At 36.5% G+C, this 19,593-nt stretch overlaps 1 protein-coding gene across 1 annotated transcript in view; it reads right to left on the minus strand.

Annotated features, from left to right (window-relative positions):
- Positions 1 to 4,272: 4,272 nt before the first annotated feature.
- Positions 4,273 to 19,593, minus strand: part of TNFSF15 (TNF superfamily member 15) — a 31,961-nt gene continuing 16,640 nt past the window's right edge. The window contains exons 2-4 of the mRNA XM_023507373.2: positions 14,942 to 14,975; positions 12,955 to 13,002; positions 4,273 to 8,447 (exon numbers count right to left, since the gene is read on the minus strand). Coding sequence (XP_023363141.1) covers positions 7,993 to 8,447; positions 12,955 to 13,002; positions 14,942 to 14,975 — 537 coding nt within the window. The 3' untranslated portion in view covers positions 4,273 to 7,992. The remainder of the gene's footprint in view (positions 8,448 to 12,954; positions 13,003 to 14,941; positions 14,976 to 19,593) is intronic.

Genomic DNA, 19,593 nt, shown 5'->3' on the forward strand with positions numbered 1-19,593 from the left:
TGCCAATGTGAAGATGTGCCAAATAAAACACTGAAGAGAGAGTTCAGGTCACAGCATCAAGTAGATACTAGGAAACTGACTGACTGATGAACTGATAGATGACTGATATTAAACACTGAAATCATTTCCTTTAATCTCAGGAGTTCATACAAAGAAGCAGGAATTTTTAGATGAGAAAATAAATCATTAGGATTTCCTTTGTATTCTTGGCTCATAATATGTATGCTCTGAGATATTACATGTCCTAAGATTAGCTAACTTAAAAAAATCCTAAACCACATGGAATAATTGTATTGGAATCTTCTGGCCATTTTAAACAAATTTCATGATTTTCCAAACTTGGCTTTCTGTCCTTAAATTTGGAGGGAAGGATTGGTGGAGAGAAGATGGGAGGAAATAAATGAGTGGTTCAGTGAGGCTGGTGATAGTGGTAAAGGAAGGTAGAAATGGGAAATCTACATAGGATTTTTTGATAGCTTTCTGCATTAAGAAGAAAAAACTGTTCATTTATGTAGGAAAAACAGCATGGTACAGTGAAAAGGGTTCTGAATTTGGAGTTTAAAATTCTAGATTCAAGTGTTTTTTTGAACACTAGCTATATGACTCGTTATAACAAATGATTTAGGGTTTGAAGCATCCTAAGCTTGAAGCTTAGAAAACAAGCATCTTGGTCTTGTATAATCTCAAAATTGGAAAGGATCTTGGAGTCCATAGTCCAAATTCTTGTTAAGTACAATAGATAGTATAGTATTTTTTTTTTTAGTTTTGATATCTCCAGTGCCTAGTATAATACCCTTCAGTTTATTGGAATTGAATTAATGTTTATTAAATAGATCTGATAGGTTTTTACTTTTGGATTTTGCTTGAAGACTTTTAGCAATGGGAAAACCATTATCTAGCAAGGCAGCTTGTTCTACTTTTGGATAATTATAATTATTTTAAGTAAGTTTTTCCTTACTTTAAACCAAATTCTGTCTCTTGGTGATTTTCACCAAGTTCTATACTATCCTCAGGGGCCAAGAAAAAAAACCATTGTTTAAACCCTTTTCCACAGCTGTTCACATATTTGAATATGGTCATCATTTTCTCCTAAGTCTTCTCTTCATCAAACTTAAACATCCCCAGGGCCTTTAAGTGATCCTAGAATAACATGTTCTTTAGTCCTCTCATCATTCTGGTCATCATCACTCCCCCACATTCACACTAAAACTTCATAGGATCATCCATTTTCAAGGGTTGGAAGAAATGTCAAAACTCAGTGATCTTGAACCACCCAATAAATTACCATGACAACCTAACTTTGATTCCTTCTCAGTTTTTCTTTAAACTTATTTTCTAGTATAAATATCAACAAACATGAATATTACAATATACAAATGAGAAAAGAGATGAAATTCTGTTATACATAGTTTTTTAAAATGTATATTACATTTAAAATGATAGTAAAAAAAATCCTAAAGTACTTCCCTGCTTGTTTTTGACCCCTTCTAAACTTCTTTCTGCTATCATCTGTGTATTTCTAAAAATATTATTTATTATAAATATTTAACATTAATTATGATAACAAAATATTACTATATAATATATTAATAAATATTTAATATTAATATTTAATAATGGGTGATGTCATTTCCGTGTGTGTGTGTGTTTGTGTGTGTGTGTGTCAACTATTAAGATCTAAAGAAGGTATTTCAAAGTTCATCCCTGAATGCTGTTGGTCAGTCAATTGTTTAGTAAACCAGAACTGACATAGTGCCTGTTCTCTGCAAAAGCCTAGAGTCCCTTTGCAATTTGTTGTTGTGGTTGTTGTTGTTGTTGGTGTTGTTGTCAGTCATTCAGTTGTATCTCATTCCACTTAATGCCATAGACTTTGTCCATGGATTTCTTGGCATTTTCTTTCCTGGGAAAAGCTATACTTTTTAATTATTAAGTTTAGTTGAATAAAGCAATTCTACATGTTGGCTATATCTAAATTAGCTATAATCTGTAAATATCTGTATGTTTCTCTAGTCCATTATTTCTCTGCCAAGAGGTGGTAAGCATGCTTAATTATTAGTCTTCTGAAATTATGGTTGGTCACTTCATTGATCAGTTTTTTCAAAGTATTCTAAAGCTATTCTTTATCTTACCTCAGTCATCATGCACATTACTCTCGATTACTTTACTTCTTCTCATTTCACTCTATAATAGTTCATACAAGTATTCTCAAGTTTTTCTAATGCTGATCCTATCTTATAATGCAATAGTATTCCAGTGTATCTAATTATTTGTTCAGTCATTCCTCCACCCCTTTGAAGAACACCCAATTTGTTTCTTCAGTACCAACAAAGAATGCAGTTATAAATATTTTTTAACATATGGGTCCCTTTCTCCTCTGTCCATAACCTCATTGGGGGTATAGTAGTATGATTGGATCAAAAAGTGACTTCATGGGGATAGTTCCAAACTGCTTTCCAGATTGGTTAAATTACTTCAAAAGCATATGAGTATGCCTCTCATCCTACAGTCCCTTGAAAAATTGCTTTTCCCCCTTCTTTATCATTTGAGTCAATCTGATAAGTGTGAGGTGATGTTTTGGAGTTGTTTTAACTTACATTTCTCAAATTATTAATGACTTGGAGTATTTTTTACATGGTTGCTGAGAACTTGTCTATTTTTCTAAAAACTGACTATATTCTTTGAAATACTATCACTGGGTAAAAGTGGAAAGTAGAAATGGTTAGCTACTAATTCCTAATTATTTTTTCTTATCATGGTCATTAGTTTAATTCTCTCCTTTGCTTTGTCTGGGTTGATATAGCTTTTGGTGTCATAATTAATCTATCTTGAGATTCAATATTGCAATTGCTAACAGGTTCTCGTTTCATTAAAACTCCACAAAACTACAGACAAAAAAATTATTATTAAACAGGAAATAGTTCATGGGTTTCAATGCCATTAAAAAAATTCATACTATCAATTAAACATAATGTTACTTTTATTTTAATTAATATTAGTACAGTAGTGCACAAAGATATGGAAACAATACCAATCAGGTACAGATCCATCAGATGTTAAATGCATTTTACATTGGGCATGTGACGTTTTAACATAAAACAATAAAACCAATAAAAACACATAGTTTTTCATGAAAACTATCTGATCTCATGTATTACCTTAATCTTTATACATTTTATAACAAAAATGAGAATAGCTATGTTTTCAATGACTTCAATCAATTGGAAAAGAAGAGTGAGAAAACCACTAGGTTAGGAGTCAAGAGATATACTTTTTAGTTTCAACTCTGAGGTCCATCAGCTATCAAATGTTGGCCAAATCACTTTTGTTCTTATCCTCTGTTTCTTTATCTGCAGGTAGGCTTATATGAGACTCTACAACTCTTTCATTTTATGTTCTAAGACCTCTCTTTAGCTCTAATATTCTGGATCTTAAAATTCTGTGATTTTTACATCTCAAGGTTTCTCCTAGCTGTGACCTAGGAATCTGAGTTAGGAAGAGATGTAGATAGATGGATTACACTGTATTTTGAATCTTTGGGAATTCAAAATGGGTAGAATAATGCCTGGGCATCCATAGATGGGAATAAGTTTTTGTTTTGTTTTTGCATCCCCGGAACCAGCAAAAGTGAACTACTTCTACACCCAAGTAGTAAAAGCAATTTGAATTAAAGTCAGAACAGGCAGCCTGGAGTAGTGGCTCCAGGATAGAGGCAGCCTTATTGTTAGGAAGACCATGGCTCGAATCCTGCTTAGCATCAGTAAGTTATTTAATCTCTCCATTTTCATTGACAATTTCCCAAGATTAGAAGGTACATGAGATGCTGGGGCAACTGTTTTGAGGCATCAAACATTTTTTAAAAATGAGTTTTTGAGGCAATCTGTGCCTTGTTTTGCCCAGAGTCACATAGCAAATAAGTGTTTCAGGATGGATTTGAACTCAGGTTCTCCTGACTCCAAGGCTGGTATTTTATTCTCTATACTACCTAGTTACCCCTGAGTAGTTGATTTCTTTTGATAGAAGGAATTTCCTTTACCTTTTATTAACAACACATACAATATCACAGGTATGAGCCGAAACACCTGAAGTTTTAAGTTTCTAAATATAATTTAATGTGTGTTTATGTGTGTATATACATACATATATATTTATCTATATATCTGTATATTTATGTTTGTGTATATATACAGATTTATAAGTAAATATATTTATTTACATATATTAAATATATTAATATAATGTATATATATACATATATATAAAAAGGAATAGGTGTGCCCATACTTTTATATATTTGCATGAATATATCTATATAGTTATCTATATATATATCTGTATGAATGTATATTTTGTTCATTAGAGGCAGAATCAAATTCATTTCTTAAATCCATCCCTCAGTATCCCTTTGATTGAATCTCCTATCCTAAGATTTATTCTTATAAATTCATTGCTTTTTCTTTGGGTAGGCTAGTTGCTGACAGATGTTACATGTCCCTATGATTGGAACTTTCTCCTTCTTCATCTTTGTCTCCTGGCTTCCTTCAAATGTAAGATAAAGTCTCACCTTATATAAATAGCCAGTCCCAGTCCTCCTTAATCTTAGTGCCTTCTATCTCAAATTTTCTTGTATATTCTGTATATATCTTGTTTTTGAATGATTATTTTCATGTGAGCACCTGGAGAACAGACTATTTTTTGCCTTTCTTTTTATTTCTAGCACTTAGCATAGTGCTTGGCACACAGTGGATGCTTAATAAATGCTTGTTGACTTGAGTAGAAAAGAAACCAACTTCTGTTCACCTACAAAATGTCCTGTACCACATTAAAACAGTAGAGTACTCATCATTATTTGTACATACAAGACAGATACATTTATGTACTGATAAATGGGTCTTATGTAAATATGAAATGACTGTTATATACCTGAGTTTAGCTAGATGCCAAAAAAGCCACATGGGGTTCTATCTTTCTATGAAAGATGGGTGGGGAAAGCTGACAGATAACTTACAACCAACACAAAATAAATTAAAAGTATGGGTTTTCTGGAGCCTCATTTCCTAATGTGTGATAGGAAAGTCCTATTATTGTAAACACCCATGTCTAGACAAGATTTTTTTTTCTTTGCCTGATCCATTCAGTAAAACTTGACATAAAAGAGAAAATGAATATAAGGGCCCCTGATTTGTAGTTCTCTTTTGTGAATATTTCCCCATAAGATTTTGGGAAGATTTTTTCTTCTTAAGGAAGTCTTCCATATCATTTCAATCAAGAGAGATCAGGACACATGGTAAGAGAATCAGAGGTTCAAAGGATTTAAGGAAGAAACCATTGAAATCACTTAGTCTAGGGGTTCTTAACTTTATTTGGTGTCAAAGACCCCTTTGGCAATCTGATGAAGACTGTGGACTTCTCAGAATTATGTTTTTAAAGAATTGAAGGAAATGCTAAATTCCAGTTAGAGGTTAGTGAAAATCAAAATGTATTGTTTTTCCCCAAGTTCCTGAATCCCTTGAAATTTTAAGTCTCTGGTGGCTCCAAGTGGTGAAATCCTTGAGTTAGTCTGTCTGCATTATATTATGAAGGCAAGTCCATATAGGGGATGATGTTTATAATATAGAAAGGACATTTAACTTAATACCTTCACAAATCAGAGTCTAAGTTTGCATTTTCCTCTTCAATAAAATTTCTGTGGTTGGTAATTTGCACTGCCAACCTCTCCCCCAGTTCAGTTCAACAACTTCCTTGTACTGGGACTCATCCATGAGAGATGATCAAGGAGGCTTGGCATATTAAAGGTAATATAATGTTATGGTGAGGATGGGGAGTAAGAAACAACACATGTAAAGAAGTCTTTCTCCATTTCCAGCTCTATAGTATAGATGAAAGTGCTTTGGCTCTGCACTTGGAAGATCTGGGTGTTTGGTCCTACCACATACTACCTTGGCTGACTCTAATAAGGCACTATAATAACTTTTCATTTTGATTTTCCTAATATAAGATGAAGGGGTTTGACAATGACTCCTAAAAGTCTCCAACTTTGAATTCTGCTCTTTAATCTTTCCTTCAAGGGAAATTCTTTCATTATCAAGGGGTTCCTAATCATAATTCTTGAAGATTATAAACTCTTCCTCTTACTCTACAACTTTGTCCTTTCTTACAATGATTATAAAATAAATACAAACAAATTTAAACAAAGAAACCAACCCAAATCCATCCCCAAAGTAGATCTAGCTTCCATTTTGAATTTTTTCAGGTTTGAAGATTGGCCACACATTTTCTGATTATAAGATTACAAATCTTCTTCTATGAACTTCCAGGTAATGAAGGCTAATTATGTCTAGCTGGAATGAGAACAATGTGAACATTGGTGTTTATGTATTGAGCTTTCCCACCATCTTTGAGTGATGTAAGAAGTTACCATCTTGAGTAACAAGTCTAGATATCATTTCTTTACTTCTTTGAACTGCTGGAAGGTATGGATTTAGTCAGCTGATGTTTTTTGGCATTGAAGCCTAAGTTAATTTTCCATCAAAGCAAGCACCCTTTTTTGTACTCTGAAGAGATTTTTTTATATGGCACTTAATTTTGATTGAAGTTGTCCACTGTCTGATTCAATCATTATACGTGTGTGCATGTCATGTTGAGAAAATGCCACTTTGCATAAATTCCACCTTGGGCATGAGAAAAATTCCTGTTGGTAGAGTCCTGATGCATGTTATCTTAGTTTTTCACTTTTGGAACCAAGGTGGTAAATGGAGATTAAAGAATTCTCAAAGTTCAGTTGAGAAAACTTTGTGATTGCCACAGGTCATCCAATCCAAATTTTGAGAAAATTCATGGTGATTTACATAATGGAGTTGAAAGAAATAACTTGAATTATTAATGATAAATCTATAGTAGAGCATCAAGGAAAAGTATTTTCTTAAAGATCAGGAGGGTCATAGAATTTAGAACCGAAGGGATCCTAGGTTCTTCAACCATAAAGTTAGATCTAAAAGGGACATTATAGGCCAACATCTTCATTTTACATTTGACTTTAAATCAAGTGTTTTATCCTTTATATCAAACACCTTTGTTCACCCCTATTTATTTTAGAGATTTAGATAGGAGATAGAGCATACAAGAAACCATCCTTCTTAATAAACTCTCTTCTTGTTCTTCTGTTTAGAAGATAATTAGGTGATATGGTAAACAAAGTATTATGTTAAAGAGGCAAGAAAAACTGAGTTCAAATCTGTCCTCCAACACTTACTAGCTATGTGATGGTGGAAGTAATTTAGCCTCTGTTTGCCTTCTTCCTCAACTGAAAAATGGGAATAATAATAGCACATCTGTTCCAGGGTTGCTGTAAGGATCAAATGAGATCATGTTACATGGTAACCAGAACACAGTACTGCTGTATAAGTTCTTATTTCCTTCTCTAGTAACTACTTCTGTGCTCAGGGACTATTCAAGTAGTAATACTGTTTCTCTATTAACTGTGTAACTTTAAATGAGTCATTTCCCTTTTTTCCCCACTAAAAAAAAAGGGATTAGATTAGATAATTTATAAAATAGTCCTTTCTGTCTCTGGTTTTCTATGTTTTAACATTTTATTGTCTAAGGCTCCTTTCAGCTCTGACATTCTGCATTTTAAGTTTCCTTGTATCTCTAAAATTCTGTGTTCTAAGGTTTCGTCAAATTCTGACATTCAGTGTCTTAAGGTTACTTCAAGTTCAGACATTCTATGTCTTATGATCTCTTCTATGTTTAAAGTTCCATAATACTTTCTCTTTCTATCTTGTTTAGAATTCTTATATTCTAAGAATATTATAAAGTGCTTTTTCAACTCAGAACTTCCACCTAAACTAATGACTTAATGGAATTTTCCTCCCCTTTTTCCTCCTACCCTCTTGTGGAATTTTCTGGGTTTAAGTACATACAAATGATTAAAATTAGGGATTGGAAATATTTAGTGAAAATAGCATCCTTTTACAGTGACAGCTTGCTTAGTCCTTATAACAGGAAAGCTCCAAAGAATGTTTTATCTTCTTTGGTATAATCCACAAGGGAGATGTCACTGACATTCACCATCAACTTATCCCCCTCCTGCATAGGAAAAACAGCTCCCAAGTAAATAGGAGTAAACCAGTTGCTGCCTATCTCACAGATTGACTTGGTTCCTGTTAGAAGCTGTGTTGGCTCTGGATATCTGTCAGTGACTCTGGTGATGACCTGGGTAATGTAATCTGGTTTGTTAGATCGATTCTTCTGGTTGATTTTACCACACTCTGGCATGCTGCCTCGGAAAGTGACTTGTGAATAAACAAAGTAGTCTCCTGACTCTGGAATAACCAGGAACTTGTTGGTGTAGTTCATTTGATTTTTGATGAAAGCAGAGCCAAGTTTATGTTCCCACTGAAGAGCAGGCCATGAATCCTTCATGGGAGTCACAGACTTCTGTCGAACAGCTAGAGAGAAACAAAAAAGTTACTTTACTCATGTGGAATCTTCTACAGACCCCTGTAAAAGAGATGGAAGATCATTAAGGACAAAGCCTTTCTTTCCATGAAACTTTACTTCCCCTCCATTTTTTAATGATATATTTTGATTTTATACTATATTTTAAAATATTTCTCTCTCTCTCTCTCTCTCTCTCTCTCTCTCTCTCTCTCTCTCTCTTTCTCACACATCTCGGGCATTCATCCCTTGAAACAAAAAATGAAAAAGAAAGAAGATGAAAAGAGCAATTAAACAAATCCAACTAACACTGCTACCATGACTGAAAGTGAATGCAGTATTCCACACCCAGAATCTCCCAAAACTACAAAGAAGGAAGGGAGATATAACTTTTCACTTTTTCTCTAGCCCCAACTTTGGTTATTATAATTACCTATCATTACATTTTTTGAAAACTACACTCATTATAATAGCCATCACTGTCATCAGACATTGGGTCCAAAGGCAGGAAAATGTGACTTGAAATCCAGACTCAAATATTTACCAGCTACATGATTCTGTCTTGGACAAGTCATTTAATTTTTGTTTCTCTCAATTTTCTCAACTATAAACTTGGGTCAATAATAGTAACTCCCTCCCAGGGTTGTTGTGAGGATCAACAGAGATGATATTTGTAAAGCACTTCCTTATACCTGGTATATACTGTTATCCCTTCTACATTGTAACTTTTCCCATTATAGTTTTGGCATATCACAGGTAAGCTTAAGAAATTAAACAGGAATTTTTTGGAGTTTTACAAAAGCTTCAGAAAACATATGAATGCTAGCGTATGGCCAGAAAAAGTTTAGAAACTCAGAAATGCATAGAATATATGCATAGTATTATATATTATCAACTCAAATCTTAAAAGGAACAGTAAATATCCTCTGAAAGAAAAACATTCATAGTTCTTCTCTGGTATGAAGGAAGGACAAAAAATTTTTTACATGGATTTTCCATAATGCTAAAGTACCTTACTTCTAACTACTGTGATGTGGAAGGGTTAAGTTTAGCAGGCACTTAATACATTTTTATTTCCTTTTATTAGGTTCTGGGGTCATAGCCACCTTACTTTACTGCCATTAGGAACTGGGAGAACTGAGTCAGGAAAAACTTTGGAGCTCCAATCATCTTTACATTCTATTGTATCATAAAATCCAGGTGCATTATCTTGATCTTTGCTAGGATAATTCCTCCTCTGTTTGAATATTACCCCTCATCTGGCTGTCTCTTACTCTCAATCTTCTTATCTTGACCCCTATCCTGTCAGGATTAAGTTATGATCCTTTCTTGAATTATGGCTTGTCCGCCCACCCAGTGTCTTCGCCCTCCTTATCTGCCTTTGTTTCCTCTATGAGATTGTATACTATGTATGTATTCTGTTTGCAAACCCTAGTTAGCTAAAACCTTATATAAGTTCTCTGCCTCATTTCTTTGGGACTGAAATGCTTTGGACAAGAGGCTCATTTCAGTTGGCTAGTGTAAACTCTCCACATTAAAAGATTAAAAAGCAATCTCTGTCTTGCCACAGTTTCTCTGGTACTATACTTCCTTCATTATCAATTGAAGATTATATTGAAAACAATGAACACTTAGATTTAGAAGATAATGCATATCTTCTGAACTATAAAATGAATATTGGAAAAGTTCATACAATATAAATAAAACAGAGCTCATTATTGTAAGGCAGCTCAGCTATGAAATAATGATTAATTCATACACAAAAGGCAGAAGAGGGATTCTTAGAGCCCATGATTAACAGGTCCAAAACCTATGGAAATACTTTTAGAATGGATAGACAAATATTTCATCAAGCAATAACAAATGCTGATAACTGGTATATAACAATGGATTATTGAATGTAACCAGAAGTAGTTACCTATGAAGATGATGAAAAAGCTAAACTTTTAAGTGTCATCAAAAATCCTTTCCTAGATGGCATGTCCTCATTGAACCCAATCAAATATATATTGACAAAGAAGAGTGAAATAATTGACAGAGATGCAGATATGTTTCTGAAAAGAGAATTGTTTATGATGGTAATTTAGAAGCAGATTTTCACTACCAGATATTATAGAAGAGTTATCCTTAAGGAGCTTGGATCAATGTAGATTATACAAGGGAATAGAAGTAACTGTGTAACACATCCTTGCAGGCTACAAAAAATTTAACAGATACCAAATAGGTGTTAAATGTAAGTGCAAATAATAAAAGAATGGCAACAAGATGTGACCTAGTATTTTGAAGTATATATCAGAAATTTTCCATCTTTCATGAATCATCATGATGACATCTTCATGTTACAAAAATAGATGTCAAAATATCCTTTAAGGATTCAACCAACAAACTTACTAGAATCAGGGCATCATTATAGATGGAGCTGTTGCCACTATCATTTGGATATAACATTAATTCAATAAAAAGAAATGATTTTTATTACATATCATCAAATAATACTCACAATCTCAAATCCACATGGAATAAAAATGTTAAATGTGCTTTTGCTTATTTTGCTTAGACTTAAAACTTTTGGTGTGTTTCTGAGGCACATTATTACTGGGTTTTTTTTTTGTTTGTTTTTTTTTTAATGCTGTGCATCTTGGGTCTATGGAATGACAGCTTATTGATGTGAAAGTAAAGGATTTCTCACTGGTCAGTAATGCCTCATTGTGGTCTTGAAATTTATATTCATGTTGTGATGTATATGCTATAGTAAATTCTTTCTTCCAGGTACTAAAGATTTGTATGTATGGGAGTATATATGAGTATGGGAATGGATCTTTGATTTGTTGTCTGAGGAACAGTTTAGTTTGGAAAGACTTTTCACCAAGATGCAGGGTGATGACTTTTTAAACTATAGCAATTCTTAAAGATTTTTGCCTAAATTATAGTGATTTGCAATGTGTGTGTATGGAAGCATTACTCAAGCTTCTGAAATTATAGTTTATTAACATATTGGAACATCTAGGACTGAGCTTGGAGTTAGGAAGACTAGTTCAAATCCAGCCTCAGGCACTTATCTGTGTGACCCTAAGCAAGTCTCTATCTCAATTTCCTCAACTGTAAAATGGGGATAATAACAGAACTCACCTCTTAAGGTTTTCATGAGGATTAGATGAAATAATAATTGTAAAGCATTTAGCTTGGCATATTGTAAGCATGATACAAACTCTAGCTATATTCTATATTAGCACTATATAAAGGTTCACTATTATTGTTATTATTATATTGAAATGAGTGATTTTTCACTAAGAAGAATATACTCTCATATCTTAGCAAGAATGAAGGGCCTTGAAGAAATACCCTTCTAAGCTTGGTATAAAATTTGGGATCTTGAATTAGAGAACACAATGAGGGCAGGCACTATGCTTCAATAATCTTGATTTTTTTTATGTCTGAGAAAAAGCTTGTTTCATGTGTGTGTGTGTGTGTGTGTGTGTATGTAATATATGGAACAAGGTTATTTTGATTTTCTCTTCCAATTCACTAGATATGTATTTCTCTACTGTGCATAGAACCTTGTGCTAGATACTAAGGAAGAGAAGCTGTGGTTCTGGTCATTGTGGAGTGGTACTTAGTGGAACCAAGGCTACTATTTAGCCTTTTTCCTTTCACTTCTTGAAATTGGACAGGAAAATCATAACCTTCAATTCCTCATGAAATCCCTCTGCCCTTCTTCATTTGGTAGTAATAATAATAATATTTAATAATAATCTTCTGAAATTAAGTCCTGAGAATTTAAATGCTAAGGGTTTTTCATGTAACACTTTTGTCTTGTTCACTCATAGAAAAAAGAACTGGAAATCCCAGTCTTGAAAGAATTTTTTTTTTCCTGAATAAATGTGATTTCCAGTTTGAAGCCAATCACTTTGTACCCTAGAACTTTGGAAAATCCTTAAAATGAAATATTAGGGTCATTTCAGGTCATGTCTATTTTTTATGCCCTAATTTATTCCATATGGAAGGCAGCTTGCTTGAGAGGGTGAGAGAGGAAACTAGAAGGCAGGAAACATGCTTTCTTGTTCTGCCCTGATACACTAAGAAGGATCCTCAGATTCTTTTGCAAAATTGAAATATTTGTGGTCAATTACCATATGTTGCAGAGAGGATTCCTTCCTATCCCCTGTGGAGGGGATGGTTAGATGAGATATGTCCCTTCCAATCCTTCGATACTGGCTATATGGCTCTGGGAAATCATTTACCCTCAATGTCCCAAGCAACAGCCTTAAATGTATAAGTTGCAGAATAGCTTCAGATTTCCATTTAGAAAGGTGATATCCTCATAGAAGGGACTCTTTCACTGTTGACATATCATAGTTCTGAAACCTGGCTTCTTCTATTTTCAAACCCTCAAAGAAAACCATATCGTTCCAATCACAGGAACCATTCAAGGCATAATACCAAAACTTCATCTCTATGACCATTAGCTCACTTGATTGTTTCTTAGGGAATGAATTATTGCCAGCGAAAAAAAATTACCTGTCAGATGAGCTCTTGGCTTATCTGCATTAGACCTGGGTGGTGCATCTGCAACAGAAGACAAAACATAATTCATACATATCTTGGTTTGCTTTAGGCTAACAGTAATGCATTGTAGCTGTGCCATGGAATTGTGATGATAGGAGGACATTCTATTTTGTATTTTGGAAGGAGTATTGGGTAGTATTTGATTAAATTCTATTCCATTGTGGTTGGGTAGGGCAGCTAAATAGTATTATGGATAGAGCACTGGGTTTGGAATCAGGAAATATCATCTTGAATTCAAATCTGGTCTCAGATACTTCCTAGCCATGTGACCCTTAGGCAAGTCTCTTAACCCTATTTGTTTCCTTTTCCTTATCTATTCAAAATGAACTAGAGAAGGAAATGGAAACCATTCTAGTATCTTTGCCCAGAAAACTCCAAATGGGGTCACCAAGAGTCAGACACTATTGAAAAATGATTGGATAACTTGCTGGGTAATCTTGGAGCAGTATATTTGAGGCAATAATAATGAATTCCAATGGTCTGTATCTGTTGATTCTCAGAGGAGTTAATAGTTTCTTTTTGTTGTTATCCCTGTAATCCCTTTAATTCTAGGCATTGTGGCATGGGTGACCTAGTCCAGTTCTTGATAATTTAATAGAAATTTCATTGGTAGCTTTTGTAACTGAGAAGGGGTTCCTAGGTTTTACCTGAATGCTAAGGGTCTACATCAGTAGCAAGAGAAAGTATTCTTGGTTCATTAGAAGCAAGGCCATCATACTCCCCTTTTACTTTTGGTGACCTGTTTTCTATTATCTAACTTGCAAACCTCTACCCAAAAGAACCCTCAGGCAAAATTTAACCAATCTAGGACTTGGAGCTATAAGAGACTTTAGAGATTACTTAGCATTTTGTTTCTCAATTTTTTTGGTCTCAGGATTTTTTTACACTAATAAAGATTATTGGGGTCTCCCCCCAAGAGCTTCTGTTTATGTGTTTTATATCTATATATCTATATATTTACTATGTTTGAAATTAAAATATCTTAGCATTCTTATGAAAATTCTTTTGATGTGGTAGATACCCTGAAAGGGCTTCAGGAATTCTTAGGGATCCCCTGACCATACTTTAAGGACCACTTCTCTCAGCAGTCATAGATTTAAAGTTAGAAGGAACCTTAGAGACTATCTAGCTAACCCTCTTCATATTATAAATAAAGTCTAAAGTACAGAGAGAGTTTAAGTGATTTGTCTAAATTCAAATAGGTATTAAGTGAATCCAAGACCTGTGATTCCTGAAGCCTGTGGTTTAGGTAAGGAGGAAAAGATTCAGAAAGCTTTATAATTTACTTATGGTGATTATGAATTGTAGATCTGGGAGTCCAAACTAGATCTTCTGATGCCTATTTCAATGCTCTTTCCTCTATATTAGGCTGCCCTTTTGGCAAAGACCCATTCTCACTGCCTTACTTCAGTCCTCTATATCTGGCAATGCCTTGGTTGTGCCCCCTGGGAACAGGGAATAGGGCAGGGTCTTTCTTTAATGCAGATCGCAGGTGAATTTGAAGCAAAGGCACAAAACCCATCAGAATCCACTCAATTTTTTTTTTCTGGTACACAACTTTATTTCTTTATAATGTTATGCAAATTTACATTACTAAAATGTAGGAAAAATGACATTTTTGCCCCCTAAAACCTCTCTAAAGACAAGATTGGGTTTTATATTTGCAATAGACTCAATAGCCATCTAGTTGAATCCATTTTTGAATGAAAGTTTTCTTTTTTCTTAATGCTTCAATTTATATTCAGACACAGTCACTTCTTTTTCTGAATATGGATAGCATTTTTCATTATTAGTCCTTCAGAAAGGTCATGGATCATTCAACAAACATTTTCATCAATCCTAATACCTCTGGAATAGTTAGCTAAGGAGCTACTACCATATTTTTTTTTTTTTTTTTTTTAAGCATAAGAAAGTAAAAGGAGATTATAAATAGACTTACATGCTCGTTGATGCAACCGGTCAGATTCTCTTGCCTGTTGGAAAAGACAGATGTGGTTAAAAGTAATTTCAGGTACAAAGAAATGCTGTTTCTCCTCAACATGGTTACAATGGGGTGAGGGCAATTATAACTAAAAGGTTGTTTCTGATTAGCATTGAGTACCCAGATCTGCTTCTACAAAAGTTGAAATGATTCTAAACTTCCTCTTATTTGTTAGCACTTTAACTTTCTGACTTTGAAGTCACATTTGTAGGTATCCTTGGTTGAAAGTTTATTTTTTTTATTTAGATTGATAATTCCTCCAACTTTAAAACATTAATCTACTATTACCCATTCTGTAATGAATGTAGGTTTACTTATTTCTTTTTTATATTTTTAAGTGTATGTTTTTAGACAATTAGGTGGTACAATAGCATGAGATCTAGAGTCACAAAAAACTCAGTTCAAACCTGTCCTTATACACTTATTAGCTTGGTGACCCTGAGTAAGTCACTTAATTCCTGTCTGCCTCAGTTTCTCACCTGTCAAATTGGGATAATAGCTTTAACTTTTTTTTTTTTATTATAGCTTTTAATTTACAAGATATATGTATGGGTAATTTTTCAGCACTGACAACTGTAAAACCTTTTGTTCCAATTTTTCCCCTCTTTCCCCCTACCCTTCCCCTAGATGGCAGGTAGACCATTAACCTAACTTTTTGAATGCAGGCAAGGTTCTCCATTTAATGTCCAACCTAGCTACCTTATCCCACTAACTTAAATTCAGTGCCATAGTTAGTGTTGTTTCTCTATGGCAATAGGGAACAAAATCATTTAGTGTGGAGGTAATTTAAACTCAGTAGTAGGCAACTTGATTAATGTATTTGTAATCTTTATTCATTGTTGAGAAGGCAGATGCATTTTTAAAAATTTCTTCCAGCCCTACTTTATTTTTTTCCCTCAATAGTATTTTATTTTTCCAAATACATGTACAGATAGTGTTCAACATTCAGTTTTTAAGACTTTGTATTCCAAATTTTTCTCCTCCTCTTCTTTACCTCCTCAAGATGGCAAACAATCTGACATAAATTAAACATGTGCAATCCTTTTAAACATATTTCCATATTTGTTATACTATGCAAGAAAAATCAGTTCAAAGTGGAAATAAAAAACACGAGAAAGAAAAATCAAATAAACAAAAAGGTGAAAATACTATGTTTTAATCCACATCCACTCTCCATAGTTCTCTCTTTGGATGCAATTGACATTTTCTATCCTAAGTCTATTGGAATTGTCCTGGATCACAGCTTTGTTGAGTACTATGTACAATGTTCTCCTGGTTCTGCTTACTTCACTTAGCATCAGTTTATATAAATCTTTCCAGGCTTTTCTGAAATCAGCCTGCTTATTATTTCTTTCTTTCCTTTTTCTTTCTCTCTTTTTTTCTTTCTTTCTTTTCTTCCTTCCCTCCCTCCCTCCCTCCCTCCCTCCTCTCTTTCTTCCTCCCTCCCTCCCTCCCTCCCTCCCTCTCTCCCTTCCTTCCTTCCCTTCCTTCCTTCCTTCCTTCCTTCCTTCCTTCCTTCCTTCCTTCCTTCCTTCCTTCCTTCCTTCCTTCCTTCTTCTCTCATTCTTTCTTAGAATATACTTTTTTAATTGACCTAGGCAAGATGGGAAGGTGGACAGACTCTCTGAGAGAGGGAGAGTGTGAATAGTTGCATCACTACAGAGAGAATAAACACCCAGGGCTTGGTCAGGGGAGGTGACAGATCTCAGGCTGGGCCAGGGGGAAGTGCATCAACTCTGCTTGCAGATGACCTCCAGCACACTGGGCTCCATGGGCACTGGGCCCAGTTAGTACAGGGCAGCAGAGGCCACCACCTCATCCAGGAGCAGTTTGAGAAGTTCCTCCTCAGCCACAAAGCACCACTCCTAAAGCTGAAGAAAATGGCAGTCTAACTGGAGCTGCTAGAACTCCAGCAAGGTCTTCAGACTTATCTTGAGAATGCTCCTGAGGACAGACTGCATGTTGAATTCCATGGGGCTGAAGGTATCAATGTGCTCTGAGAATACCTTCTTCTTTTGCTCAGAAGATTGAGGTCCATGGGGCACTGGGAGTAAAGCTGTGGGTATAGTGGTCCTACTGCTGGGAGCTACTGTACATGGAGAAAATCCTCTTACTGGAGTTGCTGCTCTAGGCTTTGTGGCCACGCTTCTTGTACAGAAGCCCCACCAGCACATCAGTGGTAGCTGTGCTCTTCACCACATGCTTCATGAAGGCTCCTACTTTGCGGGGTTCCAGAGTAGTGAGCCAGTCATGGGCCTCCACACTGTTGTGGAGCATCTGGGACACTATCAGACCGTGGACTGATGTCAGTAGCCTGTGCATAGTCTCCTGCTTCTGCACAGAAGGTGCTCATTGGAATCATGGGGGAAATGGTCCTGTCCAAGAAACTGCCATCAGTGAGGGTGAGGATGTAGGAGATGGAGGAGGTCTCATAGCCCAGGCAGAGGCTGGAGAGTGGCAGGAGCTGGGTGGGGGTGTGACCCCACCCTTCTCACCTGAGCTGTGGCAAAAGGACCTCCTCTCTGGCATGGGAGCGAATGATGCCTAAAAAGAGACCCTCTGGTATCCTTGACTGCAGAATTCCCCTGAAATAGGCCTTTTTGGAGAACACGTCCTTGGCAGTGAAGAGGTGCACAGCAGTGAGGTAGGCCTTGAAGTGGCCCAGGATGGCTCCAGACCCAGAGCCTGCATCCATCAGGGTCATCTGTCCCATGAGCTTCGTGACTCTGTCAGCTCTGCTGTGGGCAGCAGGGTGCCTGCTCCAGGGCCCGGCCCCACTCCCCTGCTCTTATGCCAGCTTCTCCAGCAGAGCAAAATAGGGGCTGCCTAGTTTCCAGGCAAAGACTACTAGCTTCTCCATGCCTGCCAGGCCCTGGGCAGAGAAGAGCTCCTGGTAGGATGCCACCAGTTGGCAAAGCCCACTCAAAAAGTCACTGTCACCACGGTCAGTGAACTCCAGAACTGGTAGTGAGGGCTCCAGGCTTCCCTGCTCTTCTTTCAGGTTTCTCCAGGCATGGGCCAGAAACTCAACATACAGCTCCTCAGCCCTTCCCCAGGGCTAGTGGCAGCTCTACACTCTCAGCCAGCTCTGGGGCCCCTGCCCCGCCATCTCTGAACTTGTGGTGCAACTGCTGGGCCAGGAGGTCAGTTATGAGTTGGCCATTGTCCTGGATGACCTGGAGGGAGGGCAGTGCTGGTACTGCTGCAGCACAACCTGTGCACTGGTACCGTACAATCTGCCTATAGATTCCCTAGCTCCACACTTGGTGAGGTGCTAAGGCAATTCCAACAGGAATGGAAGCTTCCTCAGCAAGGTGTGGAACCTGCCACTTTGATGATGTCCTCAGGCCTGGAGCCTGGCACTAATGCCAGGGCTGAAGTTGATGATGATGGACACAGTGGCAGCCAGGCGATCCATCTTGTCCCCCATCTTTCAGAAATGATTCTTCATTTTACAGATGGTGTCTGTGGCACAGATGAACTTGTAGTTCTCATAGACCAGAATCTGCATGTTACTGTCCAGAGTGTGGATCTGCCGTACCATGTCTGTCTCACTGTCCATCCGTTGGGCCAGGGGGCACTCCTTTCTCAGCTTGTCCAGAAACACCTTCTACCAGTTGAAATGTACAGTTGAAGTCTGTGGGGTCCCACAGGTAGGGGAGGCACCTCTGGGGCCGCAGCCAACACCTTGGGGAGATTGTAGTACAACTTCGACATCCCATGTGCTTTCTGAGTTGTTGGGAGGCCTTGGTCTACTCCAGGATGTCCCAGCCCCTGGCTCGGCCTGGAGAGGCTTCCATTCCTCCTAGCCCATCAGGCAGCCCTCTAATCATTTCTTATAGAACAATAATTTTCCATTACCTTCATATACCATAACTTTTTCAGTCATTCTCCTGATAATGGGGATCCACTCAGTTTCCAGTTCTTTGCCACTACAAAAAGGGCTGCTGCTACAGTTTTCCACATGTGGATCTTTCCCTTTTTTGTGATCTCTTTGTGGCACTGTTGGATCAAAGGATGTGCACAATTTTACAGCCTTTTGGGCATAGTTCCAAATTACTCTCCATAATGACTGGATCATCTGATGCATTTTCAAGCACAACTATCTCAGCTCCTCACAGACTAGATACCTGATGGAACTATGTATTTATTGGGTGAGTCAGAGGCAATTGTATTTTTGAGACACCTCCAGATTTCACTTCTGCTTCCATTTGGCTATTGCTGAAGAAATGAATATGCCTGAAGGTTTCCAAGGTGTTGTTTTTAATTTTGTTCTCACATCACAATTGTTTTCAAATAAATCTCATTTTCCTCCTAATCTAATCCAGAAGCATGAACTAAACTCTTTCCTTTTCCTATTTAGGTTTTGCTTTGGATGTGGAACATTTTAGATAATAGGTTATACTGTCTTCCTTCAAATAATACTATACATTCCTCAGCTTCATTAGCAAATATCATCAATAGTCTATCCTGTTTCTGAATAACCATTCCCTCCATACTATACCCATTAAGTGGTCAATCAACATTTGCTTGAGAATTTCCAGAAATGGGAAACTACTTTTGGAGTCAGACCATTCAACTTCCCCAGAGCACTACTTGCTAGGGAGTTT

The sequence above is a fragment of the Sarcophilus harrisii genome, chromosome 2, assembly GCF_902635505.1.
Source record: "Sarcophilus harrisii chromosome 2, mSarHar1.11, whole genome shotgun sequence".
Lineage (NCBI taxonomy): Eukaryota > Metazoa > Chordata > Mammalia > Dasyuromorphia > Dasyuridae > Sarcophilus > Sarcophilus harrisii.